General features: G+C 40.4%; 1 protein-coding gene and 1 pseudogene across 6 annotated transcripts in view; one reads left to right on the top strand and one right to left on the bottom strand.

Annotated features, from left to right (window-relative positions):
* The first annotated feature begins 960 nt into the window (after positions 1-960).
* On the top strand, positions 961-1,635 carry LOC309815814 (small ubiquitin-related modifier 2-like; annotated as a pseudogene). Its single transcript has 2 exons — positions 961-1,012; positions 1,132-1,635. The product of its transcript is annotated as a small ubiquitin-related modifier 2-like (transcript).
* Positions 1,636-13,126: 11,491 nt separating this feature from the next.
* The window catches only part of CCAR1 (cell division cycle and apoptosis regulator 1), a 53,356-nt gene continuing 48,620 nt past the window's right edge, over positions 13,127-17,862 (bottom strand). For all 5 annotated transcript variants that reach the window (XM_082630546.1, XM_082630543.1, XM_082630544.1 and 2 more), the window contains exons 22-25: positions 17,386-17,506; positions 16,972-17,157; positions 16,234-16,439; positions 13,127-14,930 (exon numbers count right to left, since the gene is read on the bottom strand). In XM_082630546.1, the coding sequence (XP_082486672.1) occupies positions 14,871-14,930; positions 16,234-16,439; positions 16,972-17,157; positions 17,386-17,506 (573 nt within the window). In that variant the 3' untranslated portion in view covers positions 13,127-14,870. The remainder of the gene's footprint in view (positions 14,931-16,233; positions 16,440-16,971; positions 17,158-17,385; positions 17,507-17,862) is intronic.

Below are 17,862 nucleotides of genomic sequence, written 5' to 3'. Positions count from 1 at the left end.
CAGAGGGCAGGTCTGAGAGCTGGAAAATATTACTTCTGGAAAGAAAGCTGGAGCAGCAGCCTGTCAAGAAGGCATGCAACTAAGTGCCCTGCAGCCAGAGCAAGTCAGCAAAATTCCTACTATTTAAAACATGGAAGGAGAGATTAAGTCTTTCCCTGACACCAACAAATAAAGTATGGAGGCCTGAGACAAGATGCCAAATCCAGTTTCAGGTTTTGTTACAGCAGAGGGTATAAAGCTGGGCCTCATATCTCACTATTTACATGCAAGTCTGATCAAAAATGAGTTGGCCCTACTCCAGGTGCCCAGATCTCGAAAGAACTCTGTTTCCAGTGAGGCCTGTGCCTTCTAGGTACAAGTCTCTCTTCTCTGTTTTATTATGGGGGGAGGGGAAAAAAGATGCTAAGGCATCTCCTTCACACACTGAAATCATCATGGATTGTGAAACAAAGTGTTGCTTTCCCCCTTCTGACAGTCTACCTGTTACCAGTTGTTTAAGCTTCTCAAAGGCAGGGATCCAGGATTACCTTTTATTCATCTATGTGTCCTCTAGAATGCCACCACAGTGCTGCTCAAAAGCAAGGACATGGTTCCCTGAATAAGATGATAAAGAACAAAAGTGTGGGACAGGAGGACTAGATGTTCAAGTCGGTACCAACAAACCCTGGTTTAGGCCTAAACAGATGCAGTTCCCTCAACATTCTACAGAGGATCTGAATAAAACATAAGGCTTTGTAGAAGTACCTACAGTACAAGAACAAATACCAAGCCTGCTGAATTCCAGGGACTGCCCTGGGTAATAAAGAGGAAGATACAAAGATAAAGGATACACTTCCATTATTTCAAGTAGTTTACAATCTAATGTTTTTCAAAACCTTAGAGCCTTCATGACAAGAAAAACAAAGCGGAGGAGGAGAGAATATAACTTAAGAGAGACTAAGAGACATGCCAACCGACGCAATGCAAAGTGTGGGCCTTCTCTGGGTCACTGAACGCTTTGAACAAACGGAACGTAAAACAACATATGAGAGGCACCCTCCGCCTTCTCCACCGCTGCCGCCTCCCTCTTCTGCTGCTCCAGGTGGTGCTTGCGTGCTCCTTCGGTGCGGATCTAGTTCCTCTTCTGTGAAGCGGCACCTGAGGGGACTGCAGAGGAAAAGCCCAAGGGAGGAGTCAAGACTGAGAACAACGATCATATTAATTTGAAGGTGGCGGGGCAGGACGGTTCTGTGGTGCAGTTTAAGATTAAGAGGCATACACCACTTAGTAAACTAAGAAAGCTTATCGTGAACGACAGGGTTTGTCAGTGAGGCAGATCAGATTCCGATTTGATGGACAGCCAATCAATGAAACAGACACACCTGCACAGTTGGAAATGGAGGATGAAGATACAATTGATGTGTTCCAGCAGCAGACAGGGGGTGTCTACTAAAAAGGGAACCTGCTAGTTTACTCCAGAATTCTGTTCCTCCAGGCCAAGAAGACATTTTCAATTAGAAAACCGCAATTTGGTTCCACCACACCCTGACTACTACAGTATAGTTTCTCTATTCTTTCGTATTCCCGTTCCCCATTCCTTTATTGTACATAAAGTAACTGGTGTATGTGCACAAGCATAACGCATTTTTAAAATTTGTTTAACTAAATGGCCAATGGTATGTTTTGATCGACATCAAATGGAGATGGGCTGGGGAAAAATACTGGTTCTGTGAAAATAACCCCTTTTCTCCATTAGTGGCATCCTCATCAGCTCTTATCTTTATATTCCGGTAAGTTATTTTGCTCTCACTGTTTAACAAAAAAAGAACAACATAAAAATTCTTGCATACCTTGTTCGATTGGAGAATTTTAATATTTTTCATTTAGCATTGTAAAACAAAGGACAATCTTATAACTTTTTTGTACGTAGCTGTTACATGTAGGGCAATCCGTCTTTGAGTAGGGACAAATTACTCTAAAAGAAATGAATCTTGGTTTCCTTTCAAGTCAAGCACCTTGTTGTTTAAATAAACTTCTTGTTAAAAATGAAAAGAGGGGGCTTCCCTGGTGGCACAGTGGTTGAGAGTCCGCCTGCCGATGCAGGGGACACGGGTTCGTGCCCCGGTCCGGGAAGATCCCACATGCCACAGAGCGGCTGGGCCCGTGAGCCATGGCCGCTGAGCCTGCGCGTCCGGAGCCTGTGCTCCGCAACGGGAGAGGCCACAACAGTGAGAGGCCCACGTACCACAAAAAAGAAAAGAAAAGAAAAAACCAATTTATGAGAAATGCAAACATTGACTGGATATCTGATATAAAGAACAAAAGGAAAAATGAAGGGTTATATGAAACGTTATCTATGAAGAAATAAATATGCTATTAAAATACCTTCACTTTTAAATATATATATCAATGTTTTGAATGAGTTGTTTGGTGATTTTCTTTTCTGCTCTTCAGTAAAAATGATTACTAACCCTCAGTCATCACCTCGAACAATAAGGTACACCTAGGTAGCAGAGTGCTTATAAAATATACTTGCCAATAAGACACAAAAGCATTAACATTTTTAAATAACATCTTTGAAGGAGAAAAATGTTTTCCAATAATCTCTGGCACTGTGTTTTCTTCACTCACCAAAAACAAAAACAAACCAAGAAAAAAACAACAGGAAAGAAGAAGAATAGCACTGGAGAAATAGAACGAAGTGGTATGAAGGAGCCTTTGAATGGAGTTAGGAGGTTACAGGGTTTTTTTTTAACATCTTTATTGGAGTATAATTGCTTTACAGTGGTGTGTTAGTTTCTGCTTTATAACAAAGTGAATCATCTATGAGGCTACAAATTTTGATCTCGCTATCAGAGTTGTGACATTGTTCCTCACAGTAGGACAAAGATTCACACTGAGGATATTAAGATTTGTTTCCTTTAAGTAAACTAATTTCTAGTTCGCATACATAACATTGCTTGGGTTGACTTCTGCTCCTATAATGGAATCAGGAAATTAAAAATTATGGCTAAAAGGAACTTTGTTTCATCTGTTCTGTCAAACATACTTCATGAAGAAACTGAAGGCCAAAGAAGTTAAAGTGCCCTGGGTCCATAGCTAGTTAGTGTTTGAGCCAGGAGTGAAAGTGAGGGAGAGTGAGGGAAAGTCCCTCTAACACTCAGTCTAGAGCAGAGATGGGCAAACTAAGGATGGTGGGCCAAAGCCGGCCCACTGCTTGTTTTAGTATGGCCTGCAAGCTAAGAATGGTGTTTACATTTTTAAAGTTGGAGAAAAAATATCAAAAGAAAAATGATATTTCTTGATATGTGAAGATCATATGAAATTCAAATTTCAGTGTCCATTAAGTTTTTTAAAATTAATTTTTATTGGAGTATAGTTGATTTACTATGTTGTGCTGTCCATTAAGTTTTACTGGAACACTGGCACACTCTTTCATGTATGTTCTCTATGGCTGCTCTTGTCAGCAGAGTTGAGTTGCAACAGAGACTGTACGGTCTGCAAAGCCTAAAACATTTCCTCTTTGGCCCTTTACAGAAAAAGTTTGAAGAATCCTGGTCCAGGGCCCTATTCGTGTCAAGATTGCTTTACAGAACAGGGCCAGACATATAGAAAGTATCCTTAATGCACAAGTTGTAGGCCTTCCGGGCCTCCTGGTTCAACCCAGTTGCTTTGCGTGTTGGATGCTGCTGGAAGAGGGGAGAACTGGTAGCTGCCTCGCGTGTCCTCCAGCCAGCATGCTGAGCTGAGGTGGGGTATTTCGTTTCTGTTCTCACTGCCCATTTAATCATGAGCCTCTCAGCTAACCCTGTCAACAGGGAGGCCAATTAGTGCCAATTTCTATGTGAAAGGCATTTCCTTAAGGCAGAACTGAGATCACCACCTCATTTCACATAAACAATTCAAGGTCACAAGGTTAACCTGGTTAGATTCAAACCAGGGCTTAAAAAGTGAAAGGCAGCCCTCTTACCAATCCCTAGAGCTTTCTGGACGCCTTAGGAAAAAGTGTCAAAGCATTCACCTCATTTACCACAAGGGGACATAACACTTCAGGGGTAAACAGCAACAGGTGTTGCAAACTTAATATCCCTCCACAAGATTACTCTCAGATTTCCCACAGATGTTTATGGCAAAACTTTATTAGAGCCATGTGTAGTAATCAGCTTCCTTGGAATTCAATTCAAGAGCACTAGGCCCTCTACTTCAGAGTTCTGAATTTTTTAGGAAATCAAAGACCCACCTCCAAGGGCCCGTGAGTTCTCAAAATGCATTTCTTACAAGTGAAAATATTTTGATAGGCAACTTTGTTTTGTACTAGATAGCCTAAAATTTTACTGTAAATAAATTTTTATGTGCATATGGCAATATTTTAATAAGATGAGCAGAGCTTACTTCTTAAACCCTTTGGTGGATCTCTCATAAAACATAGATTAAACTTTTGTTGGGCTTCCCTGGTGGCACAGTGGTTGGGAGTCCGCCTGCCGATGCAGGGGACGCAGGTTCGTGCCCTGGTCCGGGAGGATCCCATGTGCCGCGGAGCGGCTGGGCCTGTGGGCCATGGCTGCTAAGCCTGCGTGTCCGGAGCCTGTGCTCCGCAACGGAAGAGGCCACAACAGTGACAGGCCCGCGTACAGCAAAAAAAAAAAACAACTTTTGTTCCTGGAGAGTGCATAGTTTGTTATTCTAAATAATTCATGATTTTTTAAAATTGGTGTGCTAGTCACATAATATAAATTTCTCATTCTAAATAAATCAAATCGTTTATTCTAAAATGAACAATTCAAGGACTTCCCTGGCAGCAAGGTGGTTAAGAATCCGCCTGCCAATGCAGGGGATGCGGGTTCAATCCTTGGTCCGGGAAGATCACACATGCCGCAGAGCAACTAAGCCCGTGTGCCACAACTACTGAGCCTGCACTCTAGAGCCCACGTGCCACAACTACTGAAGCCCACGTGCCTAGAGCCTGTGCTCCACAACAAGAGAAGCCACCCCAATGAGAAGTCCACACACTGCAACAGAGACCCAACGCACCCAAAAATAAATAAATAAAATAACATGAACAATTCAGTGGCAGTCAGTACATTCACAATGTCATGGATTCTTTTTTATGTCAATGCAGCCTTTTATATTTGTATTATTCATAATATTTATAATAGTATTATATATTAATATTTATATTTTGACTGTTAAGAGGGCATATACACCCATACTGTCCATGTTCCTCAAATGAATTTGAAGTCAAGAATTGTTTTTTAAACCAATAAACTGTCCCTCTTGGATATTCAAATTGCCAAATGGTGATGAGAGGTAAATCACACTAGTAGACAACAGGAAAAGAAAATTCTTTTAAACCAATTACGACTACTCAGAAAGGAGATCTACTAGGTTTTCTAGATTGTAGACATTTCTTTGGGGACATTAATATCTCCCAATCTTCCCCCAAACCACACACTTTTTTTTTAGACTGCCTTTCGGGACTTCCCTGGCAGTCCAGTGGTTAAGACCCTGTGCAAGGGCTTACCTGGTGGCGCAGTGGTTGAGAGTCCGCTTGCCGATGCAGGGGACACGGGTTCGTGCCCCGGTCCCGGAGGATCCCGCGTGCCGCGGAGCGGCTGGGCCCGTGAGCCGTGGCCGCTGAGCCTGCGCGTCCGGAGCCTGTGCTCCGCAACAGAAGAGGCCAGAGCAGCGAGAGGCCCCAGCAGTGAGAGGCCCGCGTACCGCAAAAAAAAAAAAAAAAAAAAAAAAAAAAAGACCTGTGCTTCCAATGCAGGGGGGCGCGGGTGCAATCCCTGGTCAGGGAACTAAGATCCTGCATGTCGTGCACATGGCCAAAAAATAAAGATTAGAATGCCTCTATTATTTCCGAAAAATGATACATCATTATTATTTCATTATTAAAAATTTTAAGTACCAAAAGAAAAAAATTCACCTGAAATTCTACCACCCAGAAATTATCTTTAACAAGGTGAACACATTTCTAGGTAAATATAGAAAGAAAGAAAGAAAGAAATTTAGAAAAATGGAATCATACTCTATATCACATTTTAAATTAGAAATATTAGTTTTGGGGCTTCCCTGGTGGTGCAGTGGTTAAGAATCCGCCTGCCAATGCAGGGGACATGGGTTCAAGCCCTGGTCCGGGAGGATCCCACATGCCATGGAGCAACTGAGCCCATGCACCACAGCTACTGAGTGTGTTCTCTAGAGCCCACGAGCCACAACTACTGAGCCTGTGTGCTGCAACTACTGAAGCCTGCGCACCTAGAGCCTGTGCTCCGCAACAAGAGAAGCCACCGCAATGAGAAGTCCACGCACCGCAATGAAAAGTAGCCCCTGCTCACCGCAACTAGAGAAAGACTGTGCGCAGCAAAAAAGACCCAATGCAGTCCCAAATAAATTAATTTATAAAAATAAAATAAAATAAAATAAAATAAAAACAAGCCTCAGGGAACTTCCCTGGTGGTGCAGAGGTTAAGAATCCGCCTGCCAATACAGCAGACACCGGTTCGATCCTTGGTCCGGGAAGATCCCACATGCCGCAGAGCAACTAAGCCTGTGAGCCACAACTACTGAGCCCGTGCACCACAACTACTGAAGCCCCACACCTAGAGCCCATGCTCTGCAACAGGAGAAGCCACCGCAGCGAGAAGCCTGCGCACCACAAAGAGGAGTAGCCCCCACTTGCCACAACTAGAAAAGCCCATGCACAGCAACAAAGACCCAATGCAGCTCCCCCCCAAAAAAGAACTGCTGGGTTTAAAAAAATAAATAAAAAACAAGCTGCAGACTTATACATGAATGAAGGTTGTCCCCAAATATATATATATATTTTTTCTTTTTTTGCGGTACGCGAGCCTCTCACTGTTGTGGCCTCTCCCGTTGCGGAGCACAGGCTCCAGATGCGCAGGCTCAGCAGCCATGGCTCACGGGCCCAGCCGCTCCATGGCATGTGGGATCTTCCTGGACCAGGGCACGAACCCGTGTCCCCTGCATCAGCAGGCGGACTCTCAACCACTGCGCCACCAGGGAAGCCCCCCAAATATTTTTGACCATAAATTATACACTTGGTTTTTCTTGCTGTAGAGAGGACATATTATGTCAGGTATTCAGGTAGGGTACTACTTAAGTCAGAGTCACCTCCTTGTTTCAGCCCCATTAATGGTGGAATCTGAATATGATCACTGGGCCTAAGCTAAGGCAGTGGTTCTTAAACTAGTAAGCATCAGAATCACCTGGGAATCTTGTTAAAACACAGATAGCTGGGTCCCATCCACAGAATTTCTGATTGAGATGGTCTGGGGTAGGGCTCAAGAATTTGCATTTCTAACAAGTTCCCGGGTACTGCTGCTGCCTTTCTAGGTTAATTAACATGCTTGGAAAACCTCTGAACTAAGGTATACACAGAGAGCAGTTTTTCCTACTGATATGTGATTTTTTTAAACGTCTTTATTGGAGTATAATTGCTTTACAATGGTGTTTTTTTCTGCTTTATAACAAAGTGCTGATATGTGATTTTTAAAACTCCAAGAAAAGTAGCAGTTTTCTTGGAGATATTATCTCTGAGCATTTTCGGCTTTCTCTGTAGGGGTAAATATTAATCCATTGGTAAATATTTTTACAATGGATAGTCACTGAAATATTTGTTGAATGACTGAAAGCAAGTCCAGGAACCTGCAGCGCAGTCACTTTGAGAAGCTATATACTTTGAAATGGTTTATGGGAAGGGTCACAACTGCTTAAGCAACTGAATTAAATGTCTTTATAGTTTTGTTTTTTTTTTCACTTCTCATCGTCAAGCTGACGTGACTATATAATTTCTTTGTGAGGTATCAGATACTGAACATAATCTAACTAATGTGGAATGACTGACTTCACGGTACAAAGTTCCGTCTGGTGGGTAGGAGAGCAAAGGGGGTGCGAAGATGGTAATCTTCCAGGCTTTGTCAGTATTACTGAAAATCAGGCAGATTATAATCTTAGTTCCAGGGGAAATTGATCAGTTAGAATTAGACCTCAACCAGCGTCAAGCTCATGAATACAGAGTCCAGCCCCTAAAGAAGGGAGGATTTTGCAGACTGTCAGGATCCCAACCATAGAGGCAGGATTCAGAGCTGGGGCCTCAGGTTCAGCAAAGAAGGCAGAAGCCAGGAGCCAGGTAGAAGCTCATCTGCACAGATTTTAATTGAAGACTAGAGTTTGGTGAGGGTGGTGGCATTTGGGTTCACACCACATTTAAAGACAATGAAAATGATAAATCCTATCTAGTGGTGTAACGCCTCAAAACAGGTCAGGCAGGGCTTCCCTGGTGGCACAGTGGTTGAGAGTCCACCTGCCGATGCAGGGGACACAGGTTCGTGCCCCGGTCGGGAGGATCCCACATGCCACGGAGCGTCTTGGCCCGTGAGCCATGGCCGCTGAGCCTGCGCGTCCGGAGCCTGTGCTCCGCAATGGGAGAGGCCACGGCAGTGAGAGGCCCGTGTACCGCAAAAAACAAACAAACAAAAACAGTTCAGGCAGTTTGGATTAGATCAGAAACCTGGTGCACCTAAATCTACAGTTTAAAGATATCTGAAACTTCTAGCTAGGCAGGGCTGAAATGCAGGCTTAACTGCCTCAGGTGGTTTTACAGATGTTTATTAATCAAAAATATCCAAGCATTTTCATATATTTAATATTGTTTTTAGTGTGAGCCATCCTAATTTCAAACTGAGTGAAATCAAATCCAGGGTAAATCTGAATTTGGAATGAAATAAGAACCCTGCCATTCTAAAGCTTAGCCTTCAACTCCACAGTTAATTTTTTCTGTTTTTAGTGCTTGGTCATGTTTAGCTCTTGGTTGCCTGGGAACTCTAGCAGTCTGCAGATAAAGACCACCTTAGGAAACTGAAGCCTCTGGAGGTAAAAGCTATGATCCACAAGCTTCTTGCTTTTCCAGACATTCAGCATTGCTCCAGCAGTACTCTTGCTTAAAGGTAAACTCAAGACGGGAAGCAAAATCAATGCTTTTAAAGGGTCCTTGTGTTTTCTATAGGAGATCCTAAGCTGTTGTGAAACTGCGTTGAGCTTTTGTTCATATAAAGTGTATGAATCTGTTAGGAGAGCTTCCTTCTAAGGGTAACAAAAATCTTATTGTGGGCGTTGCTGGGGTAACTAGTTTCTGGGTTATCTCTCATTGAATTTTCCCCCTTTGTATTTTCTAAGTGGATATTTACTAAGTTATGCTAAGCTTTACTAAGTTATTTAAAAACTTTAAAAATATTTTGAAGTCCAGGTTTAGATATTTCAATCATCTCTTAAATATTTGGATCTTGGCATTGTTTTGCATCTGCTCTTGAGGGCAGATGGCTTTCCAATTCACCAGTTTTAGAACCCATGTGCCCTGCACCTAACGTCAAATGCCATATAATCACTTTTTCTCCTTTATTGCAATACTGCAGTTTCATTATTGTTAACATGTGGTTAAGATGTTGCCTCTTCACATGAAGTTTGTTCTGGATTCTCAAATTTGGGGGATTAACTTCAGAATTGAACTTTTTCCAAACACTTTTTTAAATTAGCATGTGTTTTCATGGCTTTTGCCCTAAAAATTCTCTGGGCTACTAAATCAGGTGCAAATTTTACCTTTGGTCCAACAACTGATACTGTGCTATTGCTCTAGCAATTCAGGCAAATGAAGCATCAAAAAGAGCAGGGTACAAGTTTAAATGTGATCTCTAGGAAGCCATTATATAGAGTTATTATAACACTGATCTTGGAGTTCAAAACTTTCTCACATCTAAAGAGACACTGTGCCCTGGTGGCACAGTGGTTGAGAGTCCACCTGCCGATGCAGGGGACACAGGAATTTGCACACTGTGTGCTTTATGATCATTCTAAATGTTCAGATTCAAGATAAATAAAAAACATAAACTTGTCTTGGGTTTAGTTTGCTATGATAAATTCTCCTCTGCAAGGGTCATATAAGGGTTTGGAAAATTAATACAGCAGTTAGTAGCCTATGCTTCAGCAAAGAAATTTGTCATGTTATTTTTCCCATTCTAAAGGTGAAAAAATTCAGCCAAAAACAATGGAAAGTTATTCCCTCGTGGTCCCCAGCTAAATGGTAAAGGGTTTAATATTTCACATTATTTGGCCTCAGTAGAACCTCATATCCACTTAATAGTTGAACCTAGCCTCCTAGTCTTTATAAGATTGTATTTCCAAATGCAGCTCACTGGTTATCTCTAGCCTTTCTATCTTCCTTCAGGCAGGAAAAGAACAGAATCTACTTCTAAAATATAAAGAATAAGTATTTAATGCCCATTCATTTTCTTAGATAGATAGACCTTTTGAAAGCCAATCCCTGACCACACAAAGACCACTTGCTATTTCTGGCTATAACATAAATATTTAATTAAAACCTACTTTGAACCATTCTTCCTTAAAGCACAAAGTACACTAGCCTTGGGCTGCACTTATGCCATTTCCCAAATCCATCTGTTATTTAATCCCAGGGTTTTTACCAGCTTTGCAAATTTAGGAGGCATTCACCTGGCTTGTTGGAAATGTTTCTAGGAGATGATTTTTTTTTTTTTTTGTGATACGCGGGCCTCTCACTGTTGTGGCCTCTCCCGTTGCGGAGCACAGGCTCTGGACGCGCAGGCCCAGCGGCCACGGCTCACGGGCCCAGCCGCTCCGCGGCATGTAGGATCTTCCCAGACCGGGGCACGAACCCGCATCCCCTGCATCGGCAGGCGGACTCTCAACCACTGCACCACCAGGGAAGCCCTAGGAGATGAATTTTTAACCTTTGAGATACTGTTTCTGGAAGAGAACCAGTCAATCTGGCTATTATGAATAATGCTACCGTGAACATTCATGTAACAAGTTTTTGTGTGGATATATTTTTTGATTTATCTTGGGTATATACCTAGGAGTGGAATTGCTGTGTCATCCATTGAGTTTTTTATTCCTGTCAATATATATATTTAAAATTTCCCCCAGTTTTATTAACATATAATTGACATACAGCACTGTATTAGTTTAAGGTGTACAGCATAATGACTTGTATATATTGTGAAATGATTACAATAACTTTAGTTAACATTCTTCATCTCATATATATAAAAGTTTTATTCCTTGTGATGAGAACTCTTAGGATTTACTTTTAACAGCTCTCCTACTATTACAGCTAATATAGAGAATGCTGTGATGAACATGGGTGTGTGGACATCTCCCAGAGTTTTTTAGTTATTGTTAAATGGGAAGAATACAGAAAAGTATGTCTATTACATCTTCCTGAAACTAATATTTTTCTTTCCTTCCTTCCTTCCTCCCTTTCCTTATTTTTGGCTGCATTGTGTCTTGTTGCTGCGCGCAGGCTTTCTCTAGTTGCGGCGAGCGGGGGCTACTCCTCGTTGTGGTGTGCAGGCTTCTCATTGCGGTGGCTTCTCTTGTTGCGGAGCACGGGCTCTAGGCACGCGGGCTTCAGCAGTTGTGGCTCACAAGCTTTAGAGCGCAGGCTCAGTAGTTGTGGTGCACGGGCTTAGTTGCTCTGCAGCATGCGGGATCTTCCCAGACCACGGCTCGAACCTGTGTCCCCTGCATTGGCAGGCAGATTCTCAACCACTGTGCCACCAGGCAAGTCCTCACCCATATTTTAATAAGCAAACTCATCCATGTTTAGCGTATTCCAAATGCCTTTCTTTAGCAGAAATTAGAAATTTCCAAGCTTTTTTTGTTTTGCCCTCTGACAAATACTGCTTTTCTGACCAGAAAGAAGTGACTGCCTTTGTATTAAGGCACAACACAACTGTCACTGTGGCACAAATCCCTGCTGTTTGTCCCCGTGATCTCAGTTAAGACCCTGTGGCCCACAAAACAAAGGCACCTGAGATTTTTCCCTCAGCTGAAGCATAGGGAAGGTACCTGAGAGCTGAGACTCTTGGAATTGTCATGGTCCTTGGTCCTGTGTCCAAGTTCATGTCTCCACTGGTGCTGAAGATAAATATTAAGATTTACCAATGTAAAAGCATCTTCAAGTGTCTTTCCTCCTGAGTCCACCTTTGACAAAAGTCCCTAAAGCTTGACCCCTTAGCAAAGGTACAACTCCATATCCTGGCCACTCTTAGGGTATAAAGAGAGAATGAGTTGCCCAGGGGTACACAATGGATGGACTGTTCTCCGCACATCATGCACTTGTGCAATGGGTGAGGTGCAGTTGTATGGTAACACATGAAGTGTACTGTGAGCCTTTAGGGTGCGTGGAAAGGATAGACGAAAAGAGCATCAGCTAGTCTGTCCCGCTTACCTCAGCCCACCCAGTTCAGGGTCTTCACATGTTTCTTTTGAGAGTGAAAAGTGGTACACATATAAAGTCTAAGTGTCACTGTAATTCTCTTTAAAAAGGATTTTTTGTGCTGTTACATTTTGAGGAGTAATTTTCTACAACTTAGGCAATATTCAGAAAGAAATATTAAAATCTTAAAATTTCATTGTCTTAAAATGACTTAAATGAGTATTAGAAATACAAAAACGGGCATCCAGAACATAAAAAAGATGGGAAAACAAAATTAAATGTTATCATAGACCTACTTTGTTATCTGATTAAGTTTTTTTTGGTTTGGTCAATGTCAGCTGATAGAATATAAGAACAGACCACGTGTTTACTTCTGAATAAAAATCCAAAACAGTTTAGAAAGACAAAAACAGGTTCTCTTTACCTCATTTTCACTAAAACCAATTATTCTATATGTAGTTTTTCCCCCTAGCTTAGTCATCTCATTTTCCACTTCTAATTTACCTCTAAGTAATAATATAATGGAAAAATTTATATTTTTTCTCCATTCTCCTAATATTATTCTCATTTAACTATCTCTGGGAAAAATAAGTCTGACAGGTAGACTTTATAATGATTTTTCTCATTCAAAATCATACTGTATTAAAGAACTATATTCTTCACTGTCTTTTAGTTAAAAGATTATCTCCAGGATTTTCCTCTGAGAAAAAAACTTTCTAACTACCCTATAATGATTTATCTCACCTAAAAGATAGACAAACATTTATATAGTAACTGTATAATTATGGATCAATCAGTAATTCAACCTCAGAGAAGTTCAATAAACCATTACAATCAGAAAGAGCAACTTAAGGTAAAAAGAAAAAAAACTGGTTTGAAAGAATTTTAGGTATTTTAATCTGTTCCTTAGTAAGAGCTACGTGGATTCCATTCAGCTTAAGATACATGTAACAGGGCACTTACATTCTCATATTAACCCGTTTGGAACACCAAATCATCATTATTCTAGCAAAATAAAATATAAAAACCCTAATATACTATATAATTCTCTGACAGTGAAACGTTCCAGGGAAGGTTATTTACATACAGAAAACCTGATATTTGCTACAGATGCAATTCAGCTTCCACTAGTGTTATTTCAAAGACATGTTGTTTTTAACCCTATACTCCTTTAGACCAGAGTTTTTCCAGCGGGGCACTACTGACATACGGGGCTGGGCAACCCTTTGTTGCGCTGTCCCATGCAAAGCAGGTGATTCAACCAAGTCCTTGGCCTCGACCACCTACATTCCAGTGGCATTCCCCTTGGTGGGACGCGTACAGATGGCTCCAGACACTGCTAAACGTCTTCTGGGGGCTAAGGCACCCCCTGTTGAGAACCACTGCTTTAGAGTATGTCACATTTCCTACCTTTTCACTCAATAGTTAATAAACTATTATGTATCTAAAATTCTGAAGGAAGTACACAGACTAATAAAACAAACTATTTTTAATTAAGGAAGGCTTAACTTAAGGCATCATACTGACATCTACTGGCTTCGTACTAGACCGTACATTTGACATATACTGCATTTAAAAAAAAAAACCCTCAAAATTAAAAGTAATATAGGTGCTATTCTGGGAAACTAGAACAGTTAATTGAAAGCAGTTAACATTAACATCAAAACTATGTGTTTTATGTAAAGCCTAACATATATATTAACAATGGCAATTAACAATTATTCTCTTAGTTTTTGATGTACTGTCGTTTGGATGAGTTAAATTTTTAATAAATGTTTTTAGAGACTGAAAATTGGAGAGGATTTTAGGACAAGTAAAAAAAAAAGTGTGGTCCAAAAAACTTGCAAAATTTAAGCAGAATCCTATTTTATGATTCATAGTGAAAATTTTTTTTTAAATTTATTTTTGCCTGCATTGTGTCTTCATTGCTGCCCGTGGGCTTTCTCCAGTTGCGTTGAGCGGGGGCTATTCTTCGTTGCGGTGCGTGCGCTTCTCATTGTGGTGGCTTCTCTTGTTGCTGAGCATGGGCTCTAGGCACGCGGGCTTCAGTAGTTCTGGCTCGCAGGCTCTAGACTGCAGGCTCAGTAGTTGTGGCACACTGGCTTAGTTGCTCTGTGGCCTGTGGGATCTTCCCGGACCAGGGCTCAAACCTCTCTCTCCTGCATTGGCAGGCGGATTCTTAACCACTGCACCACCAGGGAAGCCCCATACTGAAATTTTAAAAGGCTAAATTTTTTTTAAAAAAAACTAGTAATGATAATTCTATAACTAAAATTACAACTGTCTACGTTTTTAATAAAAGACATTTGTAATTAAACACTACCGTCAATTAAACTGATGAACTTTATTGGGGTTAAAACTATAACAAAGTTCATCCTAAAACATTTTGCAATGCAAAATTATTTCACTCAAGGAGTGTTTAATAATTTGGATGCCGGGAATTACAAGCAATTTTCAAAAGCAAAGACTCACATTCATAAAACTTTATACATCATTTGAACTAACAGATATTTATACTACTAAAATCAAACATGCATCACTTTCAAACATTCTTGTATCATGATTTTATATATTACATTACTTATCACCATTCTTCATCACTACATGTATTTTATCATACACTTGTACCATTCTCCTTGGATTTCTGATCTTTATCTTCATGCTTCACATTATCCTATAAAATACACAAAGGAAAAGTATATTTTATTAAATTCTCTTAAATGTAACTTTAAAAATAACAAACATTAGTAAACAGAGATACTGCAGATAGCCCATTTCACCATCTATGGAAAATTGAATTGGGTGGGGGGAAGGGGAGAGTATGAAAGAAATCTCTCAATTCTGTGCAGAATGACTTCTAGTATTTGAGAAAGTCATCTAAATCCTAAGAAATTAGAGCTTCTTAGGACTATATTACTAACAGCAGTATATTCCTTGCACTGTAGTTTTTTTTTTTTGTCTTCTTGTTCTCTGAGTGAGACCCAGGAGGTGGAAGGTCTCTCAATTACTGAAGTTAGTTTACAAGGGCACTGAGTTACTAGATAGTTTTGAGACAAAGAATACTAATAAATTAATTCTGATAGTGTCAAAAAGTTTCCCGGGCTTCCCTGGTGGCGCAGTGGTTGAGAATCCGCCTGCCGATGCAGGGGACACGGGTTCTTGTCCCAGTCCGGGAAGATCCCACATGCCACAGAGCAGCTGGGCCTGGACGTCAGGAGCCTGTGCTCCGCAAAGGGAGAGGCCACAACAGTGAGAGGCCCATGTACCGCAAAAAAAAAAAAAAGTTTCTCAACTCTGCCCAATAAATGGGTTTAAAAAAGAAGTGAATGGCTTTTCTTCCTCAAGTTCAAACTCAATCTCTGATTCTAAAAGAAATGCAAGTAAAACTTGCTTTTTAAGAAGTCTGCACACAAGGACTTACCTGGTTGCGTAGTGGTTAGGAATCTGCCTGCTAATGCAGAGGACACAGGTTTGATACCTGGTCTGGGAAGATCCCACATGCCACGGAGCAACTTAGCCCGTGCACAACTACTGAAGTCCATGTGCTGTACGGCCCATGTGCTGCAACTACTGAGCCTGCGTGCTGAGACTACTGAACCCCACGTGCTGCAACTACTGAACCCCACGCGCATAGGGCCCATGCTCTGCAATAAGAGAAGCCACCACACCACAACGAAGAGCAGCCCCCGCTCGCCACAACTAGAGAAAGCCTGCGCGCAGGAATGAAGACCCAAGGCGGCCAAAAATAGATTAAAAAAAAAAGTCTGCATACATAAATCATGTTGACATCTGAAGTAAGTTCTAGGAAAATACCATCTTTGGGGAATTGCTTTTGACTAATCTAATGAAGGACAGAATGCTACCATTATTTTCTGTTAGAAAAGCCACTAAGAGCTTAATAATACTAAATTTGCTAGAAATAGACTTTTTAGAAAAGGAATAAACTATTAAAATGTTGAAGGTACAAAACAGCTAACCTTCTTAAGAACAGTGTGGATCTCATCCATTACTGTGGATAAGTTTCTGATTGTCTTATTCAGCTGGTTTTCAAATTGCAAATTCATGTTTTCTGAAATCTTTAAGTTTTCTTGTAACTGACTAAGGTCCTTTTTAACTTCTCTGAGTTCACCAGAGAGGTTTTTGTTGGAATTCTCCAAATTTAATATGGTTTTTTCATCTTCATCTGTCAAAAAACAAAACAAAACCAAATTCACCATCTTACCCCTTAAAATTTCCAATTTAACTCTGAGGTTAAAAATACTTAAGCTAGGAGAATAAGAAGTGTATATAATTATTTAAACTGGCCACAAGTGTCAATTTTAATAGTTATAAAGCACACTGTAATAACTCATTTCATTTAAATTAAGTTTTACCTAGTATTACTTCTAAACCCAAGTTCCATTTTAAGATAATTGTACAGACTAGAGAAAGTAGCAGAAACTAATGAAGACTAAGTGAACTAGGGGAGGATTAAAAGGATGCAACAGAACAACAATCGAACCTGAGAATGCACATGAAGATCTAAATTAATTCTTATAAAGCTAAGCAATTTTATAACCTTTAACAGAAATGGTGAAAAGTAAACTTACATTATGTGTCTAGACTAAATAAAACAAGGTATGGATATGCACAAGTATAGGTATGTATATACGTGTGTACACATATATATCCCAATAGAGTGTTAAAAGTACCTCATATCCAATGCTTCTCCTTACCTGTCTTTTCTTCTAGTAACTGCAGCTTCTGTTCCACTTCAGCTCGTACTTTTTCACTCTTTTCCAATTTTTGCAAGAGGCTTCCTACATCGACCATTGCACCATTATACACAATAAGGCCAACATTTTCTTCCATATCCTTTGATTCCTGTTTTACTATCGGTGTTGGAAGTAACAATCTGTTTCCTATAACATAAAAGATACCATATTCTTTTGGCCACACCACACAGCACGTGGGATCTTAGTTCCCTGACCAGGGATCGAACCCATGCCTCCTGCAGTGGAAGCACGGAGTCTTAACCACTGGACCGCCAGGGAAGTCCCTAAAAGATACCATATTTTATTATGTTATTTTCTTCTTTAATTAATAATATGGTTATAAAATGGCATGATCTTAAAATAATATACTCAAACCTAGCATATCTTCCTGCAATGCTTCAGATTCTTCATGGTTTTCTTCATCTTTTGAGGTGTCTGTTAATTTTCGGTAAAAGCAAGATTCACGGAGTACTACTTTATTAAGAAGCTTCTTTACCTGTTATTTAAAAAGATGAAAATAAGTTTTTGATTCTCCTTGAACGTCAGTGTTCTAAATTTCACATATGATAAACATCAGTGGCATCTCAGGTATCCACTACCACTCAATTAGAGCACTTAACACTTTTAACTGTCTTCTCTATAAACCTAAAATCAAATTATCACTTGAAAAAATTTCTCAAAAAAAAGTCTAACTGATAGAAATGTCAATACATAAAGTATACGTACAAACACGTTTATTAAAGCATAGTTGGTAATTCTAAAAAATGAAAGCCATTTAGCAACTGGGACTAGTTAAGGCAATAAAGGCACATCTATGCCATGGAATACTGGCAGTAATAAAAATAAGAAAAT

Source organism: Mesoplodon mirus (genome assembly GCF_964341445.2).
Source record: "Mesoplodon mirus genome assembly, chromosome: 2".
NCBI classification, from domain to species: Eukaryota; Metazoa; Chordata; class Mammalia; order Artiodactyla; family Ziphiidae; genus Mesoplodon; species Mesoplodon mirus.
This window is presented reverse-complemented; position numbering and strand designations above follow the sequence as displayed.